Source organism: Lytechinus pictus, chromosome 18, assembly GCF_037042905.1.
Source record: "Lytechinus pictus isolate F3 Inbred chromosome 18, Lp3.0, whole genome shotgun sequence".
Classification (NCBI taxonomy): domain Eukaryota; kingdom Metazoa; phylum Echinodermata; class Echinoidea; order Temnopleuroida; family Toxopneustidae; genus Lytechinus; species Lytechinus pictus.
This window is the reverse complement of record NC_087262.1, coordinates 1,286,341-1,313,911: the sequence shown is the minus strand read 5'-3', so window position 1 is coordinate 1,313,911 and position 27,571 is coordinate 1,286,341. Positions and strand designations below refer to the sequence as shown.

The 27,571-nt window shown below is 35.1% G+C and overlaps 1 protein-coding gene across 1 annotated transcript; it reads right to left on the bottom strand.

Moving 5' to 3' along the window:
- Window positions 1–310: 310 nt before the first annotated feature.
- Window positions 311–25,697, bottom strand: LOC129281891 (5-phosphohydroxy-L-lysine phospho-lyase-like). Its single transcript, XM_054917821.2, has 10 exons — window positions 25,541–25,697; window positions 24,486–24,560; window positions 23,032–23,125; window positions 17,925–18,038; window positions 14,739–14,821; window positions 13,021–13,121; window positions 11,643–11,767; window positions 8,534–8,688; window positions 6,592–6,681; window positions 311–4,099 (listed from the first exon to the last, which is right to left on the bottom strand). The coding sequence occupies exons 1-10, from the start codon at window positions 25,654–25,656 to the stop codon at window positions 3,646–3,648; spliced, it is 1,407 nt and encodes a 468-aa protein (XP_054773796.2). The 5' UTR covers window positions 25,657–25,697; the 3' UTR covers window positions 311–3,645.
- Between the last annotated feature and the right edge of the window lie 1,874 nt (window positions 25,698–27,571).

Here is a 27,571-nt window from a genome sequence, read left to right as displayed (position 1 = left end):
GAATACTTGCCAAGAGTATAATTTTGTTTCCAATACTTGTTAAGGGTAGGGTTTCAGACGCCAATACTTGTTAAGGGGTGCATTTTCAGAATATGGAAAATACGTTTTTAGGGTGCTTTTCGAGACCACATGGTCGCGCATGGTATCCACTCGTCAATGGAAGTGGCCCCCCCGGGGCATGCAGGTCCCTGGCAGGCTTTATCAAAATTATCAAAACCACCTGATTTTTATCAAACAAAACACATTTTCACTTCTTCTCATGCCCGAGCACCATTTACATGTAGTTAACAGCAGAACTGATAACTTAAAAAAAAAAAGATTCTGCACATCCAATATATTATTTTACCATGGAAATTCATATTTTTTTAAAATCACCCTTTTTTCACTTTTCCATTATTCATTGAACATTCTCATGTGCTGAACATGCAGCAATATCCTGCTCCACACGTTTCATATTTCATATTCCTGTCATAAATTCATAGCAAATACCGGCAGCTCTGGAATAGTTCTTTCAAGTAATATACATTTCTTGGTTGTGTGAACAGGGTCACTCAATGCCATGTGTTGTCAATGGCAGGATGATTCTGTGTTCACACAATTAATGATAATCTCCCTTCTTGATGATTATATTGTTTCTTTGTACACTGATGAATGAGAGAGAGACATATAAAAACACACACAATCAGAGACAGACAGAGAGAAGGCAGAAAGGAGTGAATCATTTCATTTATATTTATCTTATACTTTTCAATATTTTCTGCATAAAAATAACAACTTCTACCAGTATCATAATTCTCTGATTGTATCACACACAATATCAAATCCATTTGATCAAAGACATTCATATATCTTCTTGTTGTTCATCAAAGCTAAGAAATTTGATTAAATTCCAATCCCACTGATACAACAAACATTATAGTCACACACATGCACACACCACAACACACACGCACTACAAAAAATCAATAGGTCCTATAATAGCCATTTCAAAAATCAAGTCCCAACATAAATCTAAATGGAGCGTCACAAACCAGTTACAATTAAACGCAATTCTACTAAAGATGTGTGTTAAATCAAAGGACACATCCTTGATTGTAGGACTCATTATTGATTTGGAATTTCTTGCAATGCCCCAAGAGCATAGCACACTTTATCATATAATTTGAGTTTTTAAGCAATTAATCGGATTATGATGTTTTATCAAGAGTAATCCTATGGGGTATCCCACTCTTGTTTGGTTGTTATTGATCTCTTGAGCTACCTTTGTCTACACAGATCTCTATTAATTCTTGGTCATGTGTATTAATTTGACTGCTACTTAGAGTTGCAGGTAGGAAAATGCTATAAGCCCATGTGACGTGTCACAAATATAATGAATTTAATAGCTTCAAAGGGAAAGTTCATCCTGATATTAATAAAGCTGAATGAGAGAAACAAATTAATAATTGATGGGTGGCAATAAAGCATTAATTTTCAATTTCAATTTCAATTTTGTGATATCGCATGTGACTAGCTCCTCCATAAATCAGTCAACCTAAATTCCATTAATTGCCATTATTCAATTCCTCATATTGACTGAATGAATACATCCCCACAAGTGTAAACAAAGCAATGCCTCTCATTACATATAGGAGGTACGGGTAAACCATTTCCTATTTTCTGAGAAAATATAAGTTTATGGAATTCATATGACATGAAAAATGGTAGAGCCACTCCCATCTAATGTCATAATTAAAAAAATCTGTCTGTAATTCTGTTAATTAGGAAGATTTTTGCTAAACATTTCAGGAGCAAAAGAAAAATAATCTTGACTTTTTAAAGCCATGTACCGGAACCTCTTATGCGCACAAAGGTGGATGTTCCACAGAGCCATCAACCTTAATTGTGAAATTTTTTTTTAATTCTATGTTCAAGCCTACAATTCTATTTATCTTTGAAATTTTGAAAAACATACCAAAAATCATCATTCTCACAATATTTAAATATCCTACTTCTATAGATCATAACTAGTGCCACTTTAACCCTTGAAAAATCATACTAAATAGGATAAAATCCTACTAACTGGTATCTCTGGTGCTATTATACCCCTACCTCAGAACTATAGTTTAGAGGAATATGCTTACAAACTGATATCAATATAAAAAAACAAGCTGATAACAACTGTTATGTTCAGAAAATTGACATTTGTGTTATATTTAACACTGATTTTAGCCATTAATACATACCCCATTTAATTGCTCTGCATATACAAAGAATAAGGTGTGATTCGGCAGGAAATTGTTTTTGACAGAATTTCAATGAATGTCATGCTTTTACACAAATAGTTTAATACTCTACAACTATCTAATATGTAAGATGTAATAAAAAGCAAACTAAAATGTATTAATGCCTGAACATATTAAATGATTAATATTGCAAATTAATTATTACACACTATATGATTGCATCAGTTTCTTTGGACAATTAATGGATGATAAGATAAACCACCCCAAACCAACAATAAGTCGTCCAAAATAAATTTTGATATTTTTATTGAATTTGGAAATGCACATCCTAAACTTTGAAATGATATGTAACTTGTCAAAGTTAATCAACAATTACTCACACAAGTACTTGATTGAATGCAGAAGAAATTCAGCAATAGTTTAAAAAAGGAGAAAACAAAGTTTGGGGTTCACTCAAGCATGAGACAGGCACACAGTGCAATCTCAATGAAATGACCAAACAGTCCTCAAGAACTTGTATCAAAGAAACTCTTGTATCTTGTCTTGTATTCACATTTACAACTTGAAATTTTGACAGAATGAAGACAAAAAATTATACCCTTTCAGATAAGCTATTATTTTATTTTTTGCTTTTTGAAGACCAAATTACTATATTAGCTATTTACAGAAAACCATCCCTGGCGACTTATTGTTTGGTTTTGGGGGTGGCTGGTTACATATTCAGGCAAGAACTAGAACAATGTAGGACCCGACAATAATAGAACTTATCTTCACTAATGCCATAGATAATAACAATGATAATATGCAATGGAGCTTAATACAATGTTTCTAAATGCTGCATACTATTACCCAGACTTAAGAACAGCATGTCTACCCTAATCAGATGCTTAAGCATTCTAGGAATTCCTCCTACCATGTACCCATCTACTTTACCTGGGTAGAGAGAGGCAAATGTAGATAAAATCCTGGCCAAAGAATGAAAGTGCTGCAATGGGTTTTGGATCATGGACCTTGTGCTTTAAAGTCTGGAGGCTTAGCAACTGAGCAACAACACGTTGTCATGCTAAAATTTAAAATTAATGGAAACGTCTACATATCAGATATAAATGACCAAACATGCCTATTGCTTTTGAAAAATAAAACACTGTTTCTATACTTCACATTCTCATTCGTAGTATAATTATTGTTTCGTTTGTATAGAACAACATGTAAAATTAAAAGATTCCACACAATACTGAAATAAAAATATCATGGATTGATTCTCAGAAATGTATAATGATCTTTGTCAACCCTTTCAATAAAATTTCTGCTTGTTTAAAGAATAAATGCCAATAGTGGATACAGAACAGGAAAACATAAAGTTGTGGATAGTGCTTTTTTACAAAGACTAGAATTGGAAGTGAGTTGCTTATATAACAGATCAATCCATCTCATCAAGATTATAAACCCCATCCTCTTCATCCTCTTCGTCCTCTTCCTCAGTAGTAAATTTCATCTTCTTTGTGGTCATCGCTGGAGCGTTCTCCGTCTCCTCATCGCTGATGACCAAGGGTGACTCCACGCCTGAAGACGACGTCTCGGGAGACAACATGGGAGCCTTCCGCTTAACCCCGCCTCCTCCATTGACCGATCCATTCTCTTCATCTTCTTTGATGTCGTCAAGTCCCAACATCTTGCTTTGCCACTCTGGTTTGTTGAGATGGTGGCTGGCTGAAATCTTGAGGGGGCCTTTCTTTTCCAGCTCTGAGAAGACGGTGGTCAGGGCTTTGACGAGGTCGTCCACGTTGCCTTCATCGAATACCATCGGAGGCTTGAACTTCAAGATATTCTCAAATGGTCCCTCGGAGCTGAAAAGGATGTGCATTTCTCGTAGCCTATCAAGCACGACAAGAAAAAAATACAATGTAGTGGTAGCAGAAGTAGTAGTAATAGTAGCAGCAGAAGATGTAATAGTAGTACAGCACGCGACACTGGCACTGGTCCGACGGTCCCAGACCAGTAAATATTGCTGTCCGGCCAGTAGTTTTTCAGAAATAGCCAGACCTACTGGTCTGACATGACCAGTAGAATATATATCAAGCTGATAAAAACGATATTTTCTCCTTTTGTAAATTCAAAAAATGGCTCTTGCATCTTCAAAAATGGCTCCCCAAAATTGAGAAATGGCTCTCATGAATTATGTTGTGGGGGGGCATTAAAAGCAATGAAAGTCAGAAAAATAAACTCAAGTCTCCTATTATATTTTTCATTATTTTGGGGACCAGTAAATTTAGGTTCGGACCAGTAAAAAATTGAAAAATTGGGTCTACTGGTCCGACATGAACAGGTTGGACCAGTAGAAAAAAAAGGGTTAGTGTGGAGCCCTGACTGTAGTAGTAGTAGTAGTAGTAGTAGTAGTAGTAGTAGTAGTAGTAGTAGTAGTAGTAGCAGCAGCAGCAGCAGCAGCAGCAGCAGTAGTAGCAGCAGCAGCAGCAGCAGCAGTAGTAGTAGTAGTAGTAGTAGTAGTAATAGTAGTAGCAGAAGAAGTAGTAGTAGCAGCAGTAGCAGTAGTAGTACTAATAGTAGTGGTAGTTGTTGTAGAAGTACAATTAGTGCATAAATAATTACCGAAGCATGGCAAATCAACCGCATGCATGGCTGGCTGAAAGTTATGTAGAGACATTTTGTGAGAAATTGTGACTATGGATTTATCATATTTATGCCCTACTATAAAGAATACCTTATTTCATAACTTTTGAGCCTATGCCTACTACATTCAGATTGCCAGATGCCCTCTCGCCCCGGCTAGGCGTAACGTTAGGGCTAGGGGTGCTATCACCTAGCTGGGCCAGTAACCTCCGGGGTCCTTAAGCCTGTGCAATACCATCAGCTACATGTAGTTAGCTGGGCCTCCGACTGCATGCAAAGCCTGTGATAGTGTTAAATGTAGTTTGTTTGCCTTAAATATTACTGGTACTTACATGTATTGCTTTATCTGAGTAAAAGTCTGAGTCAAATCACAAATGCAACAGCGGGAATCAGCAAAAAAAATTGTTAAAGGGGTCGGCAAAGTATGGATCCCAACAAATTTGAGATTCTACAATTTACATAGCGAATACTGCACATTAGTTTTCATTCGCGATGACATCACAATGACCAATTGCTATCGTCAAGAAATGTGTGACATTGACCATCAATAAAATTAAAGGCATAACAATTTACCAATCATATTGCAGGGATTTTGATACCCATTCTATAATACATGTAGTTATTATAGTAGTACTACTACTAGTAGTTAAGCTTATAATAATGTTTGGTGGCGTACCGTGGGTCACAGGATTTGGTCTCCTGGCTCAGTTGCCAGGTATACTGACCTAACAGAGACATTCTAAGGACAGTGCCATTAAACGGATATGTATCTCACTGATCAAATAATGCGAGCGTGAAGTGCGAGATGAAAATTTTTGATATTCAGACCTAAAAAGGGACATTATAATCAAATTTTTGTAATCATGATACGGACCTGTCTCGCTAAACAATGCGAGCGCAAAGAGCGAGCTAAAATTGTTGTACATATTAACCCCAAACAGGGAAATTTTAAGGACTATATTTTAGGAATCCATTAGGAGTATGCATATCTCGACAAAGCCATCTAATGCGAGTGCCAAGCGCTTGCTGATTTTGATCATGATTAACATACGCATCTCACTAATCAAATATATCGAGCGTGAAGCGCGAGCTGAAAATTTAGGAAATTCAGACCTGAAGAGGGGCATTCTAAGGCTTGTTTGTAGGAATTCACTAAGACCATACGTATTTCACTAACCAAATTATGCGAGCGCGAGCTGAACATTTTTTATATTCAGATCAGAAAAAGGGACATTTTAAGGACTGATTTTAGGAATTCATGGAGAGCAGACATATATCTCACCAATCCACTAATGCGAACGTAAGCACAGATAGGAAATGTTTTATATTAAGACCTTAATATGGGGCAATTAGTCATGAAAAAGAAGCAAATGTCACTACATAATACAATAATAACTCAAAGTGCGAGGAAATATATTTGGTGTATATTGACCTGAACACGGGAGGTTTTAGTACAACAGGATTATATATCTTGTTAAACAGACAACGCGAGCACCAGGAACAATAAAGACATAGGCCCTGAGCAAATTATGTTTCGTAAAGTTGTGATATAACATAATTGTAATATAATATAACATTATAATGAACAAGAATTTCTTCTTTCCCAATACGTTTCTCTTCCTTTCTCCCTCTTTTTCTCCCTTTCCCCTGTGTTTTTTTTTGTCAGCTGATTTGGGGCACATCCCCCCCCCCCGTAGTTACGCCACTGATGTTAGAAGAAGTCAAATCATAGTCATACCTCTCAATGGTATATGCTGCTTCGGCAGTAGCTGGCATCTTGGTTTTTCTGTCTTGGACAAGTTCGATACCACAGAACATTCCCCATCCCCTATAAATGAGAGATAGAGAAAAAAAAGGGATTAAAACAATACACACTCCAATGAAAATAGTTCCACTTTGAATGCTTCATTCTGCATTAAGAGATGAATTCCATTATCATTCATTTTTCAGTTCTTATCTTTTGAAAATAATCTATTAACAAAATATTGTAGACCAAGTAACAGTTAGACAAAATTAATAGTTAGTACAGCCCAAAATTATGCCAGAGTCGATCGGATTCCGTAACGATTTCCTGTTTGAGTCTTATGATGAAATAAGTGAAAGAAACATAATTCATGTGAATAGATTCAATATAAGTGTAAATTGTTCAAAGTTCTTCATCATGAAATTTTTTTTAATGAAATTAAAATAAAGAAGCATGATTGACATGTTGTATTTCATAATTTTCTTGTCCAGATTAATTAGTTCTGTGTTCAGTGATGGTCGTCACTAATATTTGATGCACACCATTTTTTTTTTTTGCCACAGCAGATTCAAGAAATTTCTGAGCTGTCCATCAACTGTTCTGTATGTCTGGATTGAATGATTTAATTGAGGTTTAACGACACTTCCAACACAATATGTCATAGAAGAGTCTGAATATCAATCTGTACAGTTATGTTAAATGGCAGGATTGGTATATGATCTATGAATTGAATTACAAAGTAAATGGAGTAAATCAGCAAAGAATTTCCCTAATCTTTTCTCACAGAGAAGTAGATTCTTTAATGGGTAAAAAGTGTGACTCTCCCATACATGGGACTGATGGCTTTAAGTCTCCTCTGAAAGACTAGGCAATTTGATTAAGATGCCTTGCCCAAGGGCATAACTGTTATAATTTGAAATCTAACAGTTTCTTACTTAAAATCTGTATGTCTGGAAAGATTTCTCTACATATTGAGTGAGTACATTTGTGACATAAATTCGACATTTCACAGGCACTTTATGCAAGCAAGAAATAGTGCATGACATGAGGACCTCTTTTGCAAGATAGGTAGTAAAGAAGAGCGATTTTGGATAGGAATGTAAGGTAATCATGCTTCCAATTTCTTTGATCATGGTTTGATAATCAATTTTGTTATATACAAATTAAATAATTGGGAACATAAAATCAATGATTGGGGGTTTTAATGTGTTCAAATTTCTGACATCCATCTACCGGAATACCAGTTTCTGGAAAGAAAAAAAATCTGACATTACTTTAATAGCCCCAGACCAAGTGGGATTAGCCGATTATTAGATAATCTGAAGTATAAATTAGACCAACTGCTAGCAGACAAGGTGAAAATAAATCCTAATACCAAACCTATCTATTTTTTTCAATGTCACTATTCTCCTCATCATCAACATCATTCTTCTCCTCATCCTTGTCATCACCATAGTCATTTTCATCATCAATATCAATATCATCATCATCATTCTCCTCCTTATCACCATCATCATTATCCTCATCCTCCTCATCATCATCACCTTAAAGTGATTGGTTAACATTGGTTTGACTTTAAAAAAATCTGAGCTAGAAGGTCACACTTGTCCCCTGTGTCTGTGATATGTTACAAAAATGAAGCCCAGAAAAAATTGCGTTCGAAAATAATTATTTAGTGCTTCAAAAATTGAAATATAAAGTGACCGAAAACATCATCTTAATTTCATCCCATACACTTATGTGTACTATTTAGGCGTCTATAAGACGCCTACTTACAAAATCGGGGTTTGCCTTGTAGTTTTAGCTTTTCATTCTCAATAATGGTTGTTTTAAGGGTTTATTAGTTCTAATACATGCACTTGTACACATGTTTCATCTTGGTTTGAGAATTTTTTAAATCGGCTGCTCACAAAGTTAAACAATACCTTTAACTTACCTGACGTCGCCAACTATAGGATATCGCTTGGCCAGCTCTCTGACTTTCTTCATCAGGAGATTGCCTGTCCTGGTAGCATGGTCCTGAAGTTTGTCATCACGGATCACATCAAGAACGGCCAAACCAATAGAACATGACACAGGGTTCCCACCATACTGTCAATATATAGAGGAACATTGATCTTTTATTCATCAAATTGGCAACAATCATTACTTCTATATTCATATTCAAAATAAGAGTGTCGCAAGGGCGAGCACATAATACGCCCGCCTGTAACTCGGAAAATGGAGTTATTGATCAAGCAAAAAAAGTAGGTGGCGACTTGACTTTTGACCTCAAAATTAAGAAACTTCCTGGGATCCATGCTAGTATCATACACACCAAATTATATAAGCCTAGCTTAAGTTAAACTGAAGTTATCATGTTTACAAGGACTGCAGAAGGGTAAGATGAAAACATGTCACTGTGACCTTGACCTTTGATCTTTTGACCTCAAATCAATAGGCTTCCTGGGATCTATGCTAGTATCATACACACCAAAATATATAAGCCTAGGTTAAGTTAAACTGAAGTTATCGCGTTTACAAGGACTTCAGAAGGGTACTATGAAAACATGTCATTGTGACCTTGACCTTTGACCTTTTGACCTCAAAATCAATAGGCTTCCTGGGATCCATGCTAGTATCACACACACCAAATCATATGAGCCTAGATTAAGTTAAACTGAAGTTATCGCGTTTACAAGGAAAAGTTAACGGACGGACGGACAGACGGAGGGACACCGATCGTGATACCATAATATGTCCCATCTAGGACGGGCGTATAAAAATGAATGTGGATATAACATGAGCCAAAATTTATGATAAAAGAATGAGAAGTTGCCAATTTCAATTTCAAAACAGTGATTTTATTGTTTGATAGCACAGTCTAGATATAATCAATCAAAATCCCATTAAGAATGGTCAAACCAACAGTAACAACACAGGGTTCCCCCATACTGTCAATAAATAGAGGGACACAGCTTTCATGACATCAACATTGATCTTCTTTTTGCTCCTCAAATTAGCAACAACGATGATTTTTTTTCATGCAAGATGGAGTCTCCTCAGCGGCCTGGTAAACCAGTACTATCTGTACCTAAGTAGAACACCACCATCTCCTGTATGTTTTTTTAGTAACAGGAATGGCATCCAGCTGTAAAACTCTTTTTTTTTGCTTAACCCCCCCCCCCCTACAATGTATACTGGTAAGCATGGGCACCATGAGAATGTCAAAGTTAATTGATAATAAACCATTGTACATCTCAATCTAGTAAGTTCATGTCAATCGTGCTTGGAGGCTTGCACGGTGATGTTAATGTAAATTTGCGAAGTAATGAAAATCTTCAGTGAAAAGTTATCAGATTGCTAACACAGATTTGCAAATGTGGAACAGTGTACTTTCATCGCGTGGACATAAAAAAATCACCTAGCAGAAATACCATGCTTATTATGTTCATTTCTCAGTATTTACCACAGCTGGAACACAGTTAGGGGTTCTTTGAGAAGGGGGGGGGGGTGTTTGAAACCAACAACTCAAATAATAAAATCTTACCATAACTTCTGAGGTTTCCTGATTATATTGACTTGTTTGAACTAATTTTGACATTGAGACCATGGCTGTAATTTATGTTCTAATAAGGTAGGTTTAAAGAGGAATTGAATCAAATGAATAACTTTAATCAAAATCAACTAAAATTTTTCTATGGCTTCTGAAACCCTACAAATGATTCTGACCTGAATTAAAAAAATAATTTGTAAAGCTTCCAAACCTGGAGAAAACAAATTAAGTTGTACAACATGTACAGTGTGTCCCACAAAATAAAATCAATTGATGATTTAGCATAACTTTAAAAGTTAAATAACAAATACAATAGACAAATGACCATCCATTCTAAAACTTATTCTCATCTTTCATTTGATATATGTTTGATGATTTTTCATGCACACATGGTGGGCAAAAACAGTTTGAAGGAAGGATACCAAAATGTCACTTAGTAGGTGGTATCTGAATTTCAAGTAGAAAATCCCATGTCTGAAAAGTTCAATATCTCAATCAAAGAGAATAACCCAGGAATAGCTAAGTTCTGCTTCTTTCAAATATTGCTTGCATTTCCATAATTTCAAGCAAATGTGTTTTCATGGTTTGCCTATCGCAGCTATTGCATTGTCAACAAAAGACTTTACGCAATGGCTAATCGTTGACAAGTTGAAAAGTTTTGGGCAAGTTCGACAGCTAGCCTTTAAATTGTCTTCATTTAAAGATTATTTAAATTCAAGCATAATTTTAAAGAAACAGAACTTTGTTATTCCTGGTTTATTCTCTTTGAGTGAAGTGTCATATTAAAGAGCAGATATCAAACTTTTTAGTCATGTAATTTCCTTGTTGATATACCCCGCCAAATGACTTTAAAAAAAATCCTTTCTTTGCAATGTTTTTGCTCACTTGTGTAACTGAAACATCATCTACATTACATCATATAAAAGAGGAGACTCTAAGCTTGACAATGATGGGTCATTTTTCTATCGTATTTGTGATTAACTTATGCAAAAGCATCAAATACCTGCTCTATTTTTTTTCTGGGACGCACTGTAAATCTATAATGGATGTCAACTGGAAAAGTAATGAAATATCAGAAGTTTTACAGGGATTCCTGATGACATGAGAGAATCCCTTTAATACTGTACTAGCTCGAGATATGTTTTTCATTTTCTTTGTATGAAAGATTTCAAGGGGGAAGTCACTCTTATATCAAGATGGTTTAATAAAGCAGACAAATGAGAGAAATATATGAATCAAGGGTCGGCGAGAAAACCCACCATAGAATATGACGGTTTGGATGAATGAGGTATTAAAAGTGCAATCACTGTAGTGTAGTAATATTGAAGGGCTGTATGTTAAGCGCAGAGCAGTTTTAACTTAAATATGCACTATCTAAGTATCAGTTAATATCATTACAATTATTATCATTGTTAATAGACCAAACAGGTTTAACCCATGTGGTATTAGACTATCAGAGAAGTGGACCGTATGCTTGTATACCAAGTGAATATCAATGAAATAGACCTACAGTGTTGAAGTACTGATGATTGCCCTTCCCGAGACTGTCAGCGATTTCCTTTGTCGTGATGACGGCAGCAATCGGATGACCATTACCCATAGGCTTACCCATCGTCACGATATCTGGAACAATGTCTGCAAAGTAACATTAATATGGACTATAATCAAATAATAATAATAGGCATTTATATAGCGCATCTATCTAGAAATAATCTATTTCAAGGTGCATTTTATTTTCTATTATTACCCCAGCTTTAGCTCAAGCTGCTAAAGGCACTTGGTGCGTTCAATGAATTAATCCTGCCGGGTACCCATTCACCTCACTTGGGTTGAGTGCAGAACAATGTGGGTAGATTCTTCGCTGAAGGAAAACATGCCATGGCTGGGATTTGAACCCACATCCCTCTGATTGAGAGACATGACTCATAACCACTAGACCACAACGGCCCAAAGATAATCAAGAATAAGAGGGTGCCAAGGTATCAATAAACTGTGAGAGAACTCAACCATGTTCTTAGGGTAAATAAAAATGTAAAACATATAGCAGTTGTGGTAACAAACTAACATTTGGAGTTCGTACAGAGTCCAATTAAGTGAAAAGTGTGTGAATACAACGCATTACAACTGATTCTGATAGAAATGTGTAATTGCTGGTAAATGGACAAAATAAGCATGTCATTCCAGCCAAATGTCAGGTTCTTTTCCTAGTAATAATAGTACACTGTCCAAAGCAAAATGTTGGGGGAATTACTTGTAGGAGGTTAAACTACACAATGGCTAGGATTGGAACCCACGACCCTCTGTTTCAAAGTTAGGAGACTAATCAACTGGGCCACAGCGCTCCACTCAATTACATGCAAGATTTCGCAATCGCGATGGGGACGGATTCTACAACTTAGAAATTCTATTGACAATTCTTGTCAAGTCACAATGAACAGCTGAGAGGTCTTTGTCGAACATTGATGAACCGGGACAGCTGATCGTCCTAAAATTCTGACCAGCTGACCGAAAACTGCAAATATGTAATTCATCCTGAGCCCAGGATGAAACTGCCATTTTGATTCACCGATTTTCAACAAGACTGTCAAGAAGGGATTTTGACAATAGATTTTTTATCGCTATAGGAGTTTATCTTTTGTCTCACTGTAAAGCAAACTGGTTATTGCAACCTTTCAACTACACCTGTGCACATTGCCTGACGAAGACTAGCAGGTGCAGTCGATACATCGCAATAACCTGTTTGCTTTATCGTGAGACAACAGATCAACTCCAACAGCGATTCTACTACCACTATGATCAACATCTTCCGTACTAGATTTTTTTTGTAGAATCCGTACCTATTGTGAAAACTCATTGTCACAAATGATTTAATGAAGACCAGTTCTTACCGTCGCCTTGTGTCTGGAAAGCCCAGAAATGCGTTCCTACTCGGCCAAAGCCGACCTGAACCTCATCACATATCGTTAACCCTCCAGCCTCTTTGACATGTCTGAAAGAAGGTCGCAATTAACATCATGAAAAATATATTACTTGTCTATTTCCATTAGAAAATACACATATGTACAGATAAAAAGACGGAAATACCAAACTGATTAAAACGATACAAATATGAAATATGAAACAAAAATATACATAACATACAAATACTTAATTAAGAATTAAATTAGAACAAAAATGGAAAAGGGTGCATCCGTAAAAACAAATGTGGCATGATAAATTAGAGGCACCAAAATGCATGATAATCATACCGGTTTCACAATGGATCAAACTCGATTGGGACGCACTAAAAGCGCCCGGATACAAAAGTCTCCATCCAACTGCCGGGAACCAATGCATACCAGGCAGTATGCAGATCCCACACAAAAGCTGCTGCTATGTCAGACAATTAATGCCCAAAATAGCATCACCTAAAGCATGCGATCCACACACCACCATTGCAATATGCAGACGCTCCCAACGGGTGAACAGATCCAGATTTAAGCCGATAGCAGAGATTTTTGTTTCTGACTGTTGCTTTATGATTGTGCCAAAGTGCCAATTTGATGGGCCCACAAACATTTTGCAAAGAACACAAATTAATTTTTTGTAAAACAGCTAAGTCTCACAGCTGCATTTTATGTGACAAAAGTGTGTTAACATATAAGGTTCAGCACCTTTGTCGATCATTCGCATTTGAAGTCTAATTTTGTCGGCGCAAATTTCAAAATTTTCTACCAGCGGAAATTTTCTACATGAAAAAATGCTTATGGTTTGCGATTTGTTTTCAAACATTGCAAAATTAATCAAAAGCTTTGTTATACATGTATGTGCAAAACGTTCGCAAAATGAGTGTTGTTCGCAAACTCTTCACTAAGACTTTGTCTATTTAGCTAGTGATTCTTGGATCATTCACTAGATTCACATTTTGTTTGCATATTCTTCATGTGTGTTGTTTGGCTGTTGTTTATTCATGATATACCCAATATTCACACTAACTTCCAGCAAACCACAAGAATTGTGCTATGACTTGATTGTCGCGAGAAAAAAATGATCTGAATTTTGACTTTGCCACTTTTTAAACATTCTCATCCTTTGCAAAGCATTTGTGATCTCTGTTGTTCTAAGTAATGGTGCCTTGAAAAATCATTCAAGAAAATTATTCCAGAAATTATTCTAGAAATTAATCAAGAAAATTATTCCAGAAATAATTCTAGAAATTAATCAAGAAAATTATTCCAGAAATTATTCTAGAAATTAATCAATTATTCAAGAAAAAAAAAGCATGTCAGTTTTTGTAATATAATAACAATTTGTAATTCAATATAACATCAGATCATAATTGTAATATTAATTTTTACAAAAGTGTGGCAATTATTTTATTAATTTTTATTGACTCTTAATGAAAATTTGAGTTTGACAGTAATATCAAATTAAGCTTCCTCTCTGAGATGTTATATTTCTTAATAAAGGTACTTTCAATGTTTCTTTTTGTTTCACAGTCAAACTAGCCCTTCTGTCGGTGATAAAGTATTGACGAGAAATCACCCCTGTGCAAATAGTTTTAACTATGCCCATGAAAGCAGTCAATATATGTATACTATATCACAGTTGGTATAATGAATATTACCTGAAAGCTTCTCTCATATATCCTGGAGGATATATAATCTGTCCTCCACAGCTCTGCATAGACTCTAGAATAAAACCACCAATCTGAGATGAAAATAAAATATGAGTTTTCTTTTATACATATATAACATGAACAGAAAACCATTCAGACATGTTACCTCACAAACTATAACCGTCAATAGTCTTTTTTACTTTGTTTGTCGAGTCTATAATGTTATTTGAATTTACAAATGACTGGTGATCCTTTGAAAGCTAAATCAACAACAGTGAAAATTTTGGGTTTTCATATCATTTACCACAGGAAACGGTCACCAGTCATAATTCAAGTCATGCCTAACTTACAAACGGCTTTATGACATGACTCCTGGCAATGAACTGCTGCCTATTGGAAAAAATATTTGTGACATGAAAGAGCTACATGTAACATGCGTCCCAAATACCTGTTTCTGATTGATGGAATATTGAGTTGTGTTCTATTTTTCTTTAGTTGTGTTTAATCAGAGATCTTTCTGGAACAGTGCCCGGGAGAAACAACCACTCATTGATGATTTCCCCCCCAATTTTTTTTTTAATCCTTCTTTAACATCCCAGTACTCAGAAAAGAAAGGTTTATCATTAATAATACAGTCAATTTTAGATGAGATGCATCTAAATTTGAACAAACTTTAGGGACAGTGATTTTCCGCGATCGCGGAAAACGGACGGAATTCACGGAAAGGGCCTTTTGAAACGGAAAGTGGCATTTCAAACGGAAAATCACGGAAAACGTATTTTCCCTCAAAATACACAGAATAGCAACAGAAATTACTCCAAAATCACAACAAAATGAGAATATTAAATGGCCACAAAACCCCAGAAAACACGATCTCACTTCGCTACTATCATGACAATTCACACATCGTGACTGCACTCGACATCACCACACTCGATTGTATCCCGCACGTGCACCACCCGTACCCGGCCGGCCGGGTTGGGCTTCACATGCACACATATCGTTCAACTACACGGTCGTGTGTTGCTGCCCTCTACGTTAGAAGATGTAACAGCACGATATCGTGGTCTTAAAATCCAAGATGGCGGATTGGCAAAAGCCGTTTACTGATGATAACGATGTCCAAAACACCCCAAAATTATCGATGAAATATCATTTCACCGTGAAATAATGCTAATAATGTGAAAGGTGAGGATGTATGCATGCTAAATAGGTTTGTAAAAATATTTTATGCACCCGCATAGATCTGATTAGAACGGATTCTATTATGTTGTTGGTACAGTAGCAGATACAAATTTTGACCAGTGCTAGTGTACGTGTTGTGATTTTGCTATTCAATGTGTAAACGGAATTGTCACTTTTCCGTGTGTACAAAGTCTATGGAGAAACGGAATTTCCGTTTTCTGACATGCTGAAACAGAATTTGAGATTTTCTGAAACGGAAAAGGCAATTTTTTGAAACGGAAAATCACTGTCCCTAAAACTTCAATTCTGCTTGAATGCATTTGAACCAATTAAAGAATTCAAACATGGTGAAACAAAGACCTCACTTTTAAACAGAAAGCTTTATGAAACACCAAAAAAAAAAATCGCCATTGGCCCATTTTGAGTTGGAGCGGGTGAATATGTAATAAAACGAAATAAACATTTTTTAAGATTTGAAACTGTTCACTCAATTCAAAAAAATCATTAAGACAATTAGGGATTAGTCACGTCAGAATTTTTCCTTTGCGGATTCCAATGAAGTTTCAAAAGAATGGAATTTTCCTGTTCCTCTAATATCAACTTACATGTTTTATTTGAATTGCTCAAAATTGAATATGCTTGTCTTCTCCACAAAAGCCACTTTGTAGGTAATTCCTCGTCTTGTTTTGTTTTATCATGATATTAATAAGTCCCAATAATATAGGATTATTTCTTTCTCATTAAATCCATTTATTTTATTTCAGGGCATTAAGAGATTTGATTCTAGTTTGTGCTAGATAAAAACTGCAAGGATATCATTTTTTCTTTAAGTTGTAATTCTAATTTGTGCTATATTAAAGCCGATTAGTACTTTTATCAAGCATAATTTGTGTTATATAAACACTGAGAAGATCCTACTATTATCATTATCTAATTTGCGCAACATAAAAGTCAACTATTGCTATCACTATTATTATTTTGTAAGCTATTAACACTAATAAAACAAAGAATCACTTTCTTGTAGACCCTCATGTTTTCCTACCTACCTGTCATTATAATCTTTATGGCTATCATTAAAATCTACTTTGTTTTCAGGCAAGAATTATTGATATTATGCATAAAAACAGTTTCCAGCCCACTGACCTCTTAAATCAGTGTTCAATGTTGACCTATAACAGGTTAATCACATGTACATTGTGTGCACAGGAAGTACTTTAGGGTAATTCAGGAAACTTCTTTACAATTGCAGCACAGGTTTGTAGTAACTGTAAACAATCTACACAGGGAAAAAATTACTGGGGAGTGATTTAGCCCTCGAAATGCTTAACCCTGGAAAATCCCCATACATCGCAATGTCAAAGCTTCTCCAGAGTTGCAGATTTAGGCAGTAGTTGTGAAAGGTAGCCAACAAAAATAATAAAATATAGTAATTTTTTGCCTGAATCTACATTGTCTTTGCCCCCCCCCCTTTTAATACTCAGCTTTGGATTTGGGACGGTACGGAATGTTGCACGTTAAGCTTCTCATTTGCTTGCTATGGAGTCAGCTATGGATATTGGTTCAATAAAAAACAAAGTGACATTTAATTTTATTGGTTACCATGCCATGAATGTGAGCTATTATTTTTGTAACCCAGTCCCACATGGTTGCTTAAAGGTTTAAAATTAAATATCCTGTGAAACTTTTCATAAAGCTAAAAAAAAAAAATTAAACTGATTAATTTATAACATTTTGTAACACTAAATATCTTTATGCATTTCTTTATTTCAACAGTCCATCGCTCTCTGCAAACAAATAATTGGCAGGTAGCGGTAAAAAGGGTACATTACTGCTTCCACCACTGGCATAAATCTGTGACGTCATACTATTCAAGTGGGGGGATGCAACAATAGATCATCCCCCCTGAACACTAGGATCACCACACGGATTAATGCCAGTGGCTCCAGCCTTCACGTATTAGCAGGTTTCAAATGTTGCATCACAGATCTAACCTTGATCAGGAAAGCTCACCTTTCGGCCATTAGCCTGTGCCCTTGAAATGACCTTCTTGACCTCATTTGCATATTTCTCGCCAGCATCCGTGACATCTCGATACTTGCCTCTGTATGTATCAGGAACAGGAGCCTTAAAAAGAAAAAGTATACTTTAGGGCGAACAAAAGATAAATACAGGCAATTCCATAACATAATCAAACTTTATGCATCTTCGACCCTACCTTTTCTTCATTTTTTCTTCACTTTATGAACTAGATATTTTCAGGAATATACATACTTCATAGAAAAGCCCATAAATGAAATAATGAAGAAGGGAAAATGTAGTATGGAATAAAATGGGGAAATAAACAAAGTATACAATTATGAATTGATTGTTGCAAATTCTTCTCTTATATGAAAGCAGAAATTAACTCAATCAAATAAAAAAATTATTGCATACAATCCTAAACAGGAAATAGATTTGACAATGATTTCATTTCATTTCATTCATTTCATTTCATTCATTTCATGGTTTATTTATTTCCATTAAAACAATCATACACATACTGCAGCTAGAAAGCTGAAATGTATGTATTTACAAATATATATAACAATTGCACATGTAGCATTAAAAAATTATGTAATAATGATAAAACTAATGATACATTAAGAAAAATCCAGTATACAATAAAATTACAATGAAAATATACACTTTACGAGTTATTAAGAAGATCAATAAAATACGGTATTGCACTATGTTTAAAACGGGAGGTCCTGCATTTGTATTGCATATATTTTTGTTTATTGCGTAAGGTCATGCCAACAACTTTCCTTTCCGGTAACCAGTTTTCACAGTGTGGATTTTTGCTCACAGATACTGCAAAATCAGAGCATAATTGTTCACGTCTATCTTTTAGTGTATCCAGTTTGCATCGTTTTAAAGCATCTTCATAAGTAGAATAACTTTGACCTAAGATAATTTTACAAACTCTTTTCTGGATTCTTTCTAGTTTCTGTACATGATCTAAAGTTAAACTTCCGTTAAACACAGGCACACAATATTCTAAAACAGGGCGAATGTATCCGATATATATTTGTATTAAGTCAGAAATTGGTAATTTATATTTTTTCACTAATCTAAACATATAGAGCTTTTTATTGCACTTTTTTAACATTTCATTTATATGGAAGTCCCATTTTAAATTATATTGGATATAAACTCCTAAAATCTTTAAGGTATCAACATAAGGCAGTTCTGATTCGCCGATATGCAAAGACTCACATAAGGGTGCATTTTTCATAAATGTTATGTTCATTGCCATGCACTTACTAGGATTTAGTGTCATATGATTACTGTCTGTCCATTTTAATAAATCATCTAATACATTTTGTAATATTGATAGTTTTTGTAAGTTTCTGTTTTCAAGTAACGTGAGATCATCAACGTATTTGAAATAAGGCAACAATTGTTCTTGACAAGCATCATTAAACATAATCAAAAATAAAATGGGTCCTAATTTCGTGCCTTGGGGCACTCCGGCGTGGGTGGTTACATATTCTGAAAAGTTATTCTGATATTTTACACACTGAGATCTTTGTTCTAAAAAACTAATGATCCAATCAATAATAAACGGTCTAACTCTAAAATCAATTAATTTTCTAACTAAAATATTATGGTCCAACTTGTCAAACGCTTTGGAAAAATCAGTACAAATAATAGTTGATATAGATTTGGGTTTCTCACAATTTTCTAAAATACTGTGTAATAATTTGATGAGATAATGCGATGTTGATAATCCAGGAATGTTGCCATATTGGTTTAAATCAATACATTGAGAAACATCTTCCAAAAGCCATTTAACAATAAAGGATTCTGCTATTTTAGAGAGACGGCTTGTTAGAGCAATTGGGCGTAGTTGAGTAATAGTAGGGGGTTGTGCCTTTGGGAGAGGAACAATTTGACTTTTTTTCCACTGCCATGGTACAATACCTAAATTAAAAGATGCATTTAAGATATCAGTTACAGGTTTACTAAATTCATAAGCAAATTCACGTAAAATGCGAGGTGGAAGGTCTTCCTTCAAACCTGCTTTACTGCTCTTTATCTTTCGAAGGGCATTGTATACTTCATATTGTTGAACTCCTGGGCATTTTGAATTTGAAGGCAAGTATGCAGGCAATCTGTTCTTGTCAAGAGGTTCTAGATCCTTAGTTACTGATATAAATTGTTCATTGATAGCATCAGCTATTTTTATATAACATTTAGGGTCATTATCTGAAATACCTTCTACACTTATAACAGGGGTGTTTACTTGGCCTTTAGTTATTACCTTAATTTGTTTATACCAAGCACCTGGGTTTGTAGTTTTGAGATGTGATATACGAGTATTATAATAATATTTTTTTCTATAACTTATCATTCTATTTATCTTATTTCGTAAACGTCGAAAAAGCGTTTTATTTTTTGTTTGAAATGCCCTTTCCCTTTGAATAAACATGTCTTTTATTTGTGGAGTCATCCATTCCTTATCATTGTCATTTAGTTCTACTTGTTTGGTAGGCAGAAATTCATTCAATTTAGATAATACAGAATTGGAAAACAAAGAACACTTATCAGAAGGGTCCGATGGTTGTAACACATCACTCCAAGAATTTTGTGTTACCCACTGACCAAATAATCGTAATCTACTGTCAGGAATTGGACGTACTATTCTCCTTTTAACTTTCTTTGTTGAACGTGTTATAGATGGCAAAGGGGATAATAAAATACAATTATGATCACTTCTACCAAGGGGTGATAGTGTAGTCACTGGTAAGAAAAACTTTTCACAATTTGTAATAATTTTATCTAGTATATTACCCTCTCTAGTTGGCACATTTACAATTTGATTAAAATTTTCAAGATTGATAATACTCTGAACATCTAGGTCATTCATATCACCTACTATAAATATACCAGCATTTGGATGTTGTAGAAGTACAATATCAATAGTTGAAGTAATATGTCTGATATATTCATTTTGATATTGACATCGAGGTGGAAAGTACATAACACAAATAACGATACATGAAATTTCACGTGGCAGTGATCTTGGTCTCAAAGTGACCCAAATCGCTTCAACTTCATCAGGTATATTACAAGAAAACGTACGTGGGTGAAAATGATCATTAGCGTACAAAGCTACTCCTCCTCCCCTTCTTCCGATTCTAGATTGTATAAATAACTGATAACCGTCAATGGATAAATGATCGGGAGGTATATTCGCATCTGTCCATGTTTCTGTTAATGCGATCAAATCTACTTTCTTATTCCTAGCAACAAACTTCACTTCATCGGCTTTGTTATTTAGGGAGCGAACATTACTCAAAAGCATACAGGGTAAATCAAAAATATTTTCTTTTAACAATGTAACAGTGCTTAGATTATTTGCATGTATATGACATTTCTTTCTCTGTTCTTTCCGTTCTCTTATCAAGACAGGTATGATATTTATGTCTGAATTAATTGTTTTCCGTCTTCCTTTGGATCCGCGATGTGTTTTGCGCTTTCGCGAAATACCAAGTTCGTGGATTCGCTTCCAAACATCATAGTTCAGATTTACTGGTTGACTTGAATGGTAAATAACATCAGAATGGTAATAACTTCTTCTCAATGTGTAGGCAGTTGTATTTAACTCTCCAATACTATTGACGTTTAGTCTGCGAGGCTCTTGCCGTTCCAGATGTCCATTGTTGTTACATGTATATGGTCCTGGGTTGAGTTCTATATCTCCACAAATAGTAAGGGAAATCTGGAATGTTGCAGTTGAGTTTGAATAATATTGAATGTGGTTGCCCAAATATTTCAACTTAAGTTTTCTTTTCATCAATGAGGGTTGAGTAAAGTGTGAATTCTTAGCAGATGTACAGTTAGTAACAACACAATGAAATGTATTCCATTCACATCCAAGCAGGGTTAGTAAAAGAAGAACACCAATGATCCATTTCAATACCATGATGTTGTACAGCTGTTAATGTCCTTTGTATCAAGTTACTGAAAAGAAAACTTTCCATAGATACCATCTGTAATCCATAACCATGGAAAAGTCTTGACACTGACTGCATGTAGATTTGGCAATATGGTGTGCATGTAGACCTGTATCAGGTTCTTCAGCATCCATAGCCAGCATATTCATTCTCAAATTTCCCGCACAAACCCAGCAAAACAACTCCTCAAAGATGCTAGAAGTTCCAATAAAACAATGTTTGCAATATAAAAAGCACAATATATAAAAATCCAGGTAAAACCCAGCAATTCGCAGAGAGCTGTGTGTTATGGGCAACCTCCAAGGTGCACAACAAAACATATATGCACAACAAAACATATATATATATATGCACAACAAAATATATATGATTTGTGATGCACGCTAAATTATCTACATGTATCTTCCAAGCAGTATAGCAGGATGAGCAATTAGTGTTAGATACATCAATCATCTGTAAGCATACATCAAAGAAGCCAATGGCCCGTATTCTGAAGTCGAGTTTAACTTAAACTCAGGTTTAAAGTTGTGGTTTAAGTATGGCGAGCCAATTGTTACATAAATCACTAACAGTAGAGATATCATACTTCAGCTCATTTGGCTCTCAAATCATTCATAATTGTCTAGGAAGTATAAAAAGATTATTGGCTTCACCATCGATGAATCAGGAAAGAGCACAGTAAACATAAGAAACATAAAACTTTAAAAAATTCGATACTTTTGGCTTCCCATACTTAAACCACAACTTTAAACCTGAGTTTAAGTTAAACCCGACTTCAGAATACGGGCCAATGGGTTTACACTCATTACACCTGGGCCCGTCTTACAAAAAGTTACGATTGATCCCATCAACCTAAACTGTATGGAAATCCATCAATGTCTTCATTTTTTTATACAGAAAATTTGCACAACATCCTTTGCAAACAAAGAGAAGCACACTGAATTTTCAAGAAAACTATGAAAGAATAAATCATACATATTTAGAAGAAAAAAAATTTAATAACAAACATGTATTTTAAATGTTGACATTGCTGGCTTTCCATAGTTGTGGTTGATTGGATTAATTGCAACTCTTTGTAAGACAGGGCCCTAAAGTGCACCACACGGAGGAATACTTACAACATGTATCCATTCTTTCTTCCCATCCATACTTGGTTTATCAAACTTATACGGACTGATGTCTATTACACTGACTGTATGTCCATGATACGCACTGTAAAGAAATCACAATAACACTTCGTATAGGAACTGAATCTTTTTCACACATTTCTTTAACCCTAAAATAGTGAGGGTAATAGTAAAAATAATCATACAGTCATCAAATTCTAATAAAAATTTCAACAATCCAAATCTAGAAGAAAGTACAGTATGTTTTTCATAAATTTTGGGTCTGTCCTACAGGTACAAAATCATGTACCGGTATTACTTCAGAAGCACACACCTGAATGAGGCAAAGTTGGTCACCAAATCTGTTATGAAAGGTTGAGGTGAAAGCTTCTAGTAACAAATATTTTCAGACAAATTTTATCTTGTCTTCTTATGGTTAAAGACCATCAAAGCCCACTTTTATTTTGGAGGCAGTTTTTTTTTCAATTTTTCAAAAAAAAAAGTACAGGACTTGTATCTATCCTCACGTTCATCATCGAATCTCAATGATCTGAATATTCTACACATATCAAACCTTAAAGGGGAATCCAACCCAAATGAAAAGTTGTTTTTAGAGGAAAAAGGATATATTTAAACAAGTTGATGCGTGAAAGTTTGAGCGATATCGGACAAACAATATTAAAGAAATATGAATTCCTTAAAATTGTAAATATCGGTCATCGCTATACCCTAGACCTAAAATTTGTTGCATTGTGTCATAGTGATGTAAGGCAAGGACTAACTCTTCCAATTACTTCAATATATAAAATGGCTAAAATGTTTCTTTTTTCAAAAGTTTTACTTCAAATTATATTTTTCTTTCATGAGGACATAAAACAATTATGCTAAATGTACCTGGGTTATATTTTGATTACTGCCCAGGGAAATAGTTACTTCGGAGAAAACCACAAAATCTGATAATTAAATGGGAAAGTTGTCCTTGCCTCTTGTCATAATTTACTTACCCAGTTGCCAATTCGAAATTTACAATAGTCTCAGGGATCTCAATTTTAAAGCAGCCATAACTTTCTTATTGCTTGTCTGATTTCTTTCAAACTTTCATCATTCTGTTTTTCTTATTTTTCTATTTTCCAACAAAACATTATGACCAAGGTTGGATTCCCCAATAATGAGAAGAAAAGTTAGAGATCTTGTCGCTGGAAAAAAAATGGGGAAAGGAAGTTCAACTTATTGAGTTTAACTGCACTATGAAAGGTCATGTCAAAATATCACGTTGCAAATATACATTTTTTGTGACTAATCTTTTGAAAAAATGTGATATCAGCAAAAACAGATATGTCATCAAAGATTTTTTGAAATTTACTGATGGAATGACAGGATATCCATGTCACTTATTCAGGTCACATTTTTTTTTCATAACTCATTATAAAAACAATGATTTCAGTGAAAGAAATATATCAACTTACTGATCTAAAATGACCATGTCTGATGAGCCTGTATGCCGATGGACCAATCGGAGAGCTAAATCGTTGGCTTCCGAGCTAGATTGTAAATATAAAAAAAGACAAACTATATTTAGAGTGATGGACAATTACAGAAACATAGGGAAAGAAAGAGTGAGTATGTGTATGTGAGAGAGAGCGAAAGAGAGAGACAGAGAGACAGGCAGAGTGAAAGGAGAACAGCCAGCTAGTGCGTCCCACAAAAAAGGAAACCCGTTTTCAGTGATAGATTTCACAATTATTAAAACATGTCTTTACTATAAATTTGATACTTATGGTGAGAGTGGATCTCATCCTTAATATGAGACCAACAATTAAGCAAATCATTCAAGCATGGAAGATTACAAACAATAAATATTGAGGCCTATCAGCAATGATTTGCGCAGAAACTCAAATGTTAATCTGCATGAATCCACTCTCATTTCAGGGATCAGTGAGAAAAAATTAACGAGTGGCAAAAATATGATGTAGAGGACAAAAAAATCTTAAAGTACAATGAAGGTAGAATCTAATACTTGACTTGTTGTGCTTGCTACGATTACATATTCAGATTTCACATTCATTATCTTTTTTTTTAATGTGAGACCCTAAAAACTTGAGTTCATCTTTCATAAATTTACTAAATATTTCAATTATTTTTCTAATAACCTATTCCAATATTCATGATATGAAATGGGGCTTGAATTACATTTTGAAAATGTCATTACACTTCACAGGATAAAAAATATTCTAATTATAAAATCTGCCCACAGCATCAAGTGAGGAACAGAATACATCTTTGTTAAGGGCCATCAAGCATATAAAGAAAGTAACATCTGCATCATTTGCATAACTCTGAGTAGAGGTACTTAAGGTTTGATTGCTTTAAGAAACATGTAAGGTGAATGAACATGAGTGTCTTTTGAATTGCCCTCTTAAAGGCGCAGTCACATTTTGCCTACAATGCCCGTAAGGCGAGTCAAAAACAGCCGTTTTTATAATTTTTGTACCAGCTTCCTGGATGATGTTCTATATTTTACCCTGAATTGGTGAAGAAGCACGTATTGAGTTTGTCTGGCAAGGTTTGAGTGAGACGTTTGGCATATAGGACCATCTGATCGTAGAGGAAGCGTGAGTTTGTGTTTAATACTGACATCTGATCAGCTCCTGCCTTCACGACCCGCGGGTTGCAATGCCCAACTGGTAAAGCAAAATAAATTACAAGATGAAAGATAATTATTTCGGTCTCTGCTGGGACGGAGTCAGAGCATGCTGTCCCCAAGGTGCCAGATTGACGCTGATAGTCAGTGGTGCAAATTCATTTTAGAGTGGTGCACCAAGCAAATAGACAAAAGGGAAGGAGTTGAAATAACCATACAAAAGACTGGCACTGACTGCTCGCTAGCACTCAGCTATGAATGACGTAATCAAATGTATTATCAATATCATGTTCTTTTTAATAAGATCACCCTATTTTCCTCTTCAACAAAAAGATAACACGCTATATTCCTGATGAAGTGTCATCGATCTGCCAGTCTCCCAGAAAAAATTATTTTTGAAAAAGGTTATGATTCAGGTCTTGTTTCACGAACATGACCACAACAAATTTTGTTCTGCACTGGAAATTACAATAAAATTCATTTCAGAATATAAACAAGAATGAAAAGACAAGTTTAAATTTTGTTTATAAAGATAAAATTCTGTTCAGCACAGCACAATTACTGATCAAGCACTACCAAATTGATAAGGCGGGAGATCAAAAGAAAAAGTGGGTTTACTTTAAGGCTCTGTCATATATGCAAACCTTGGGTGTGACTTGCGAATAACTATTTTTGCTACTCACATGTCACCCGCAGGTCGCCCGTAGTGACAGTATCTTGCACGCATCTCACACGCAGTTGCCCGCGGAAGCGAATGCAAGTCTGATTTGCACGCAGAAAAGTTTTGAACATGCTCAAAAATTTGTTGCGGGCAATCATCCGCAACTCACCCGCAAAGCTTGCACGGAACGCTGTGACAGGGCCTTTACAATCATTTTGATCAAATTACAATCTAGAATACTGCTATAAGGTACGCACAAGAAAAATTATTTTTCTTTATTTTCATGGGCTAATTTTCACAACTTACTGCCTAAATCTACAACATTGGATAAGCTTTAATATTACAATGAATAAGGATTTTCCAGGGGTTCTTTTTTAGTTTCCTGAGGCCCCCGTTTCATACAGATATACAACTGTTGTAACTTTTCCATTATGGCAACTACCATGGTAACCTTGATTTGATTGGCTGCTGAGCCCTGTTGCCATCAATGGTAGGTGCCATAATGGCACAGTTACAACAATTGTAACTGTATGAAATGGGCCCCCAGGGCTTTTTGGAGTATTTTGGGGGTGAACTTGCCTTGAGTCCCTGTTTAATGGACAAGTCCACCCTAACAAAAAGTTGATTTGAAAAAAAGGACAAAAATCCAACAAGCAAAACACTGAAAATTTCATCAAAATCGGATGTAAAATAAGAAAGTTATGACATTTTAAAGTTTCACTTAATTTCACAAAACAGTTATATGCACATCCTGTTCGGTGTGCAAATTGGCAGACTGATGACATCACCCACTCACTATTTCTTTTGTATTTTATTATACGAAATATTCAAATTTTCTCCTCCTTGACAAGTGAAACAAAGTTTTATTTCTCCCTGAACATGTACAATTACCATTATTTTAACAGTTTATGGTTAAGTTAAGTTGGTCCTTATTGTCAAATCTGTAAAAATTGAAATATTGTATTATTCAAACAATAAAAAACAAAAGAAATAGTGAGTGATGGACATCGACTCTCTCATTTGCATATCGCTGAGTTGCGCATTGAACTGTTTTGTGAAAAATAAGCGAAACTTTAAAATGTCACAACTTTCTTATTTTACATCCGATTTCGATGAAATTTGCAGCGTTACGATTGTTTGATTTTTCTCTATCGATTCAAAACAAAAATTTTCTTGGGTGGACTTGACCTTTAAGTTTTCCCCTGATATGCACTTTGAATGAAAAACTTAGCACATAAAAGAGTATACAT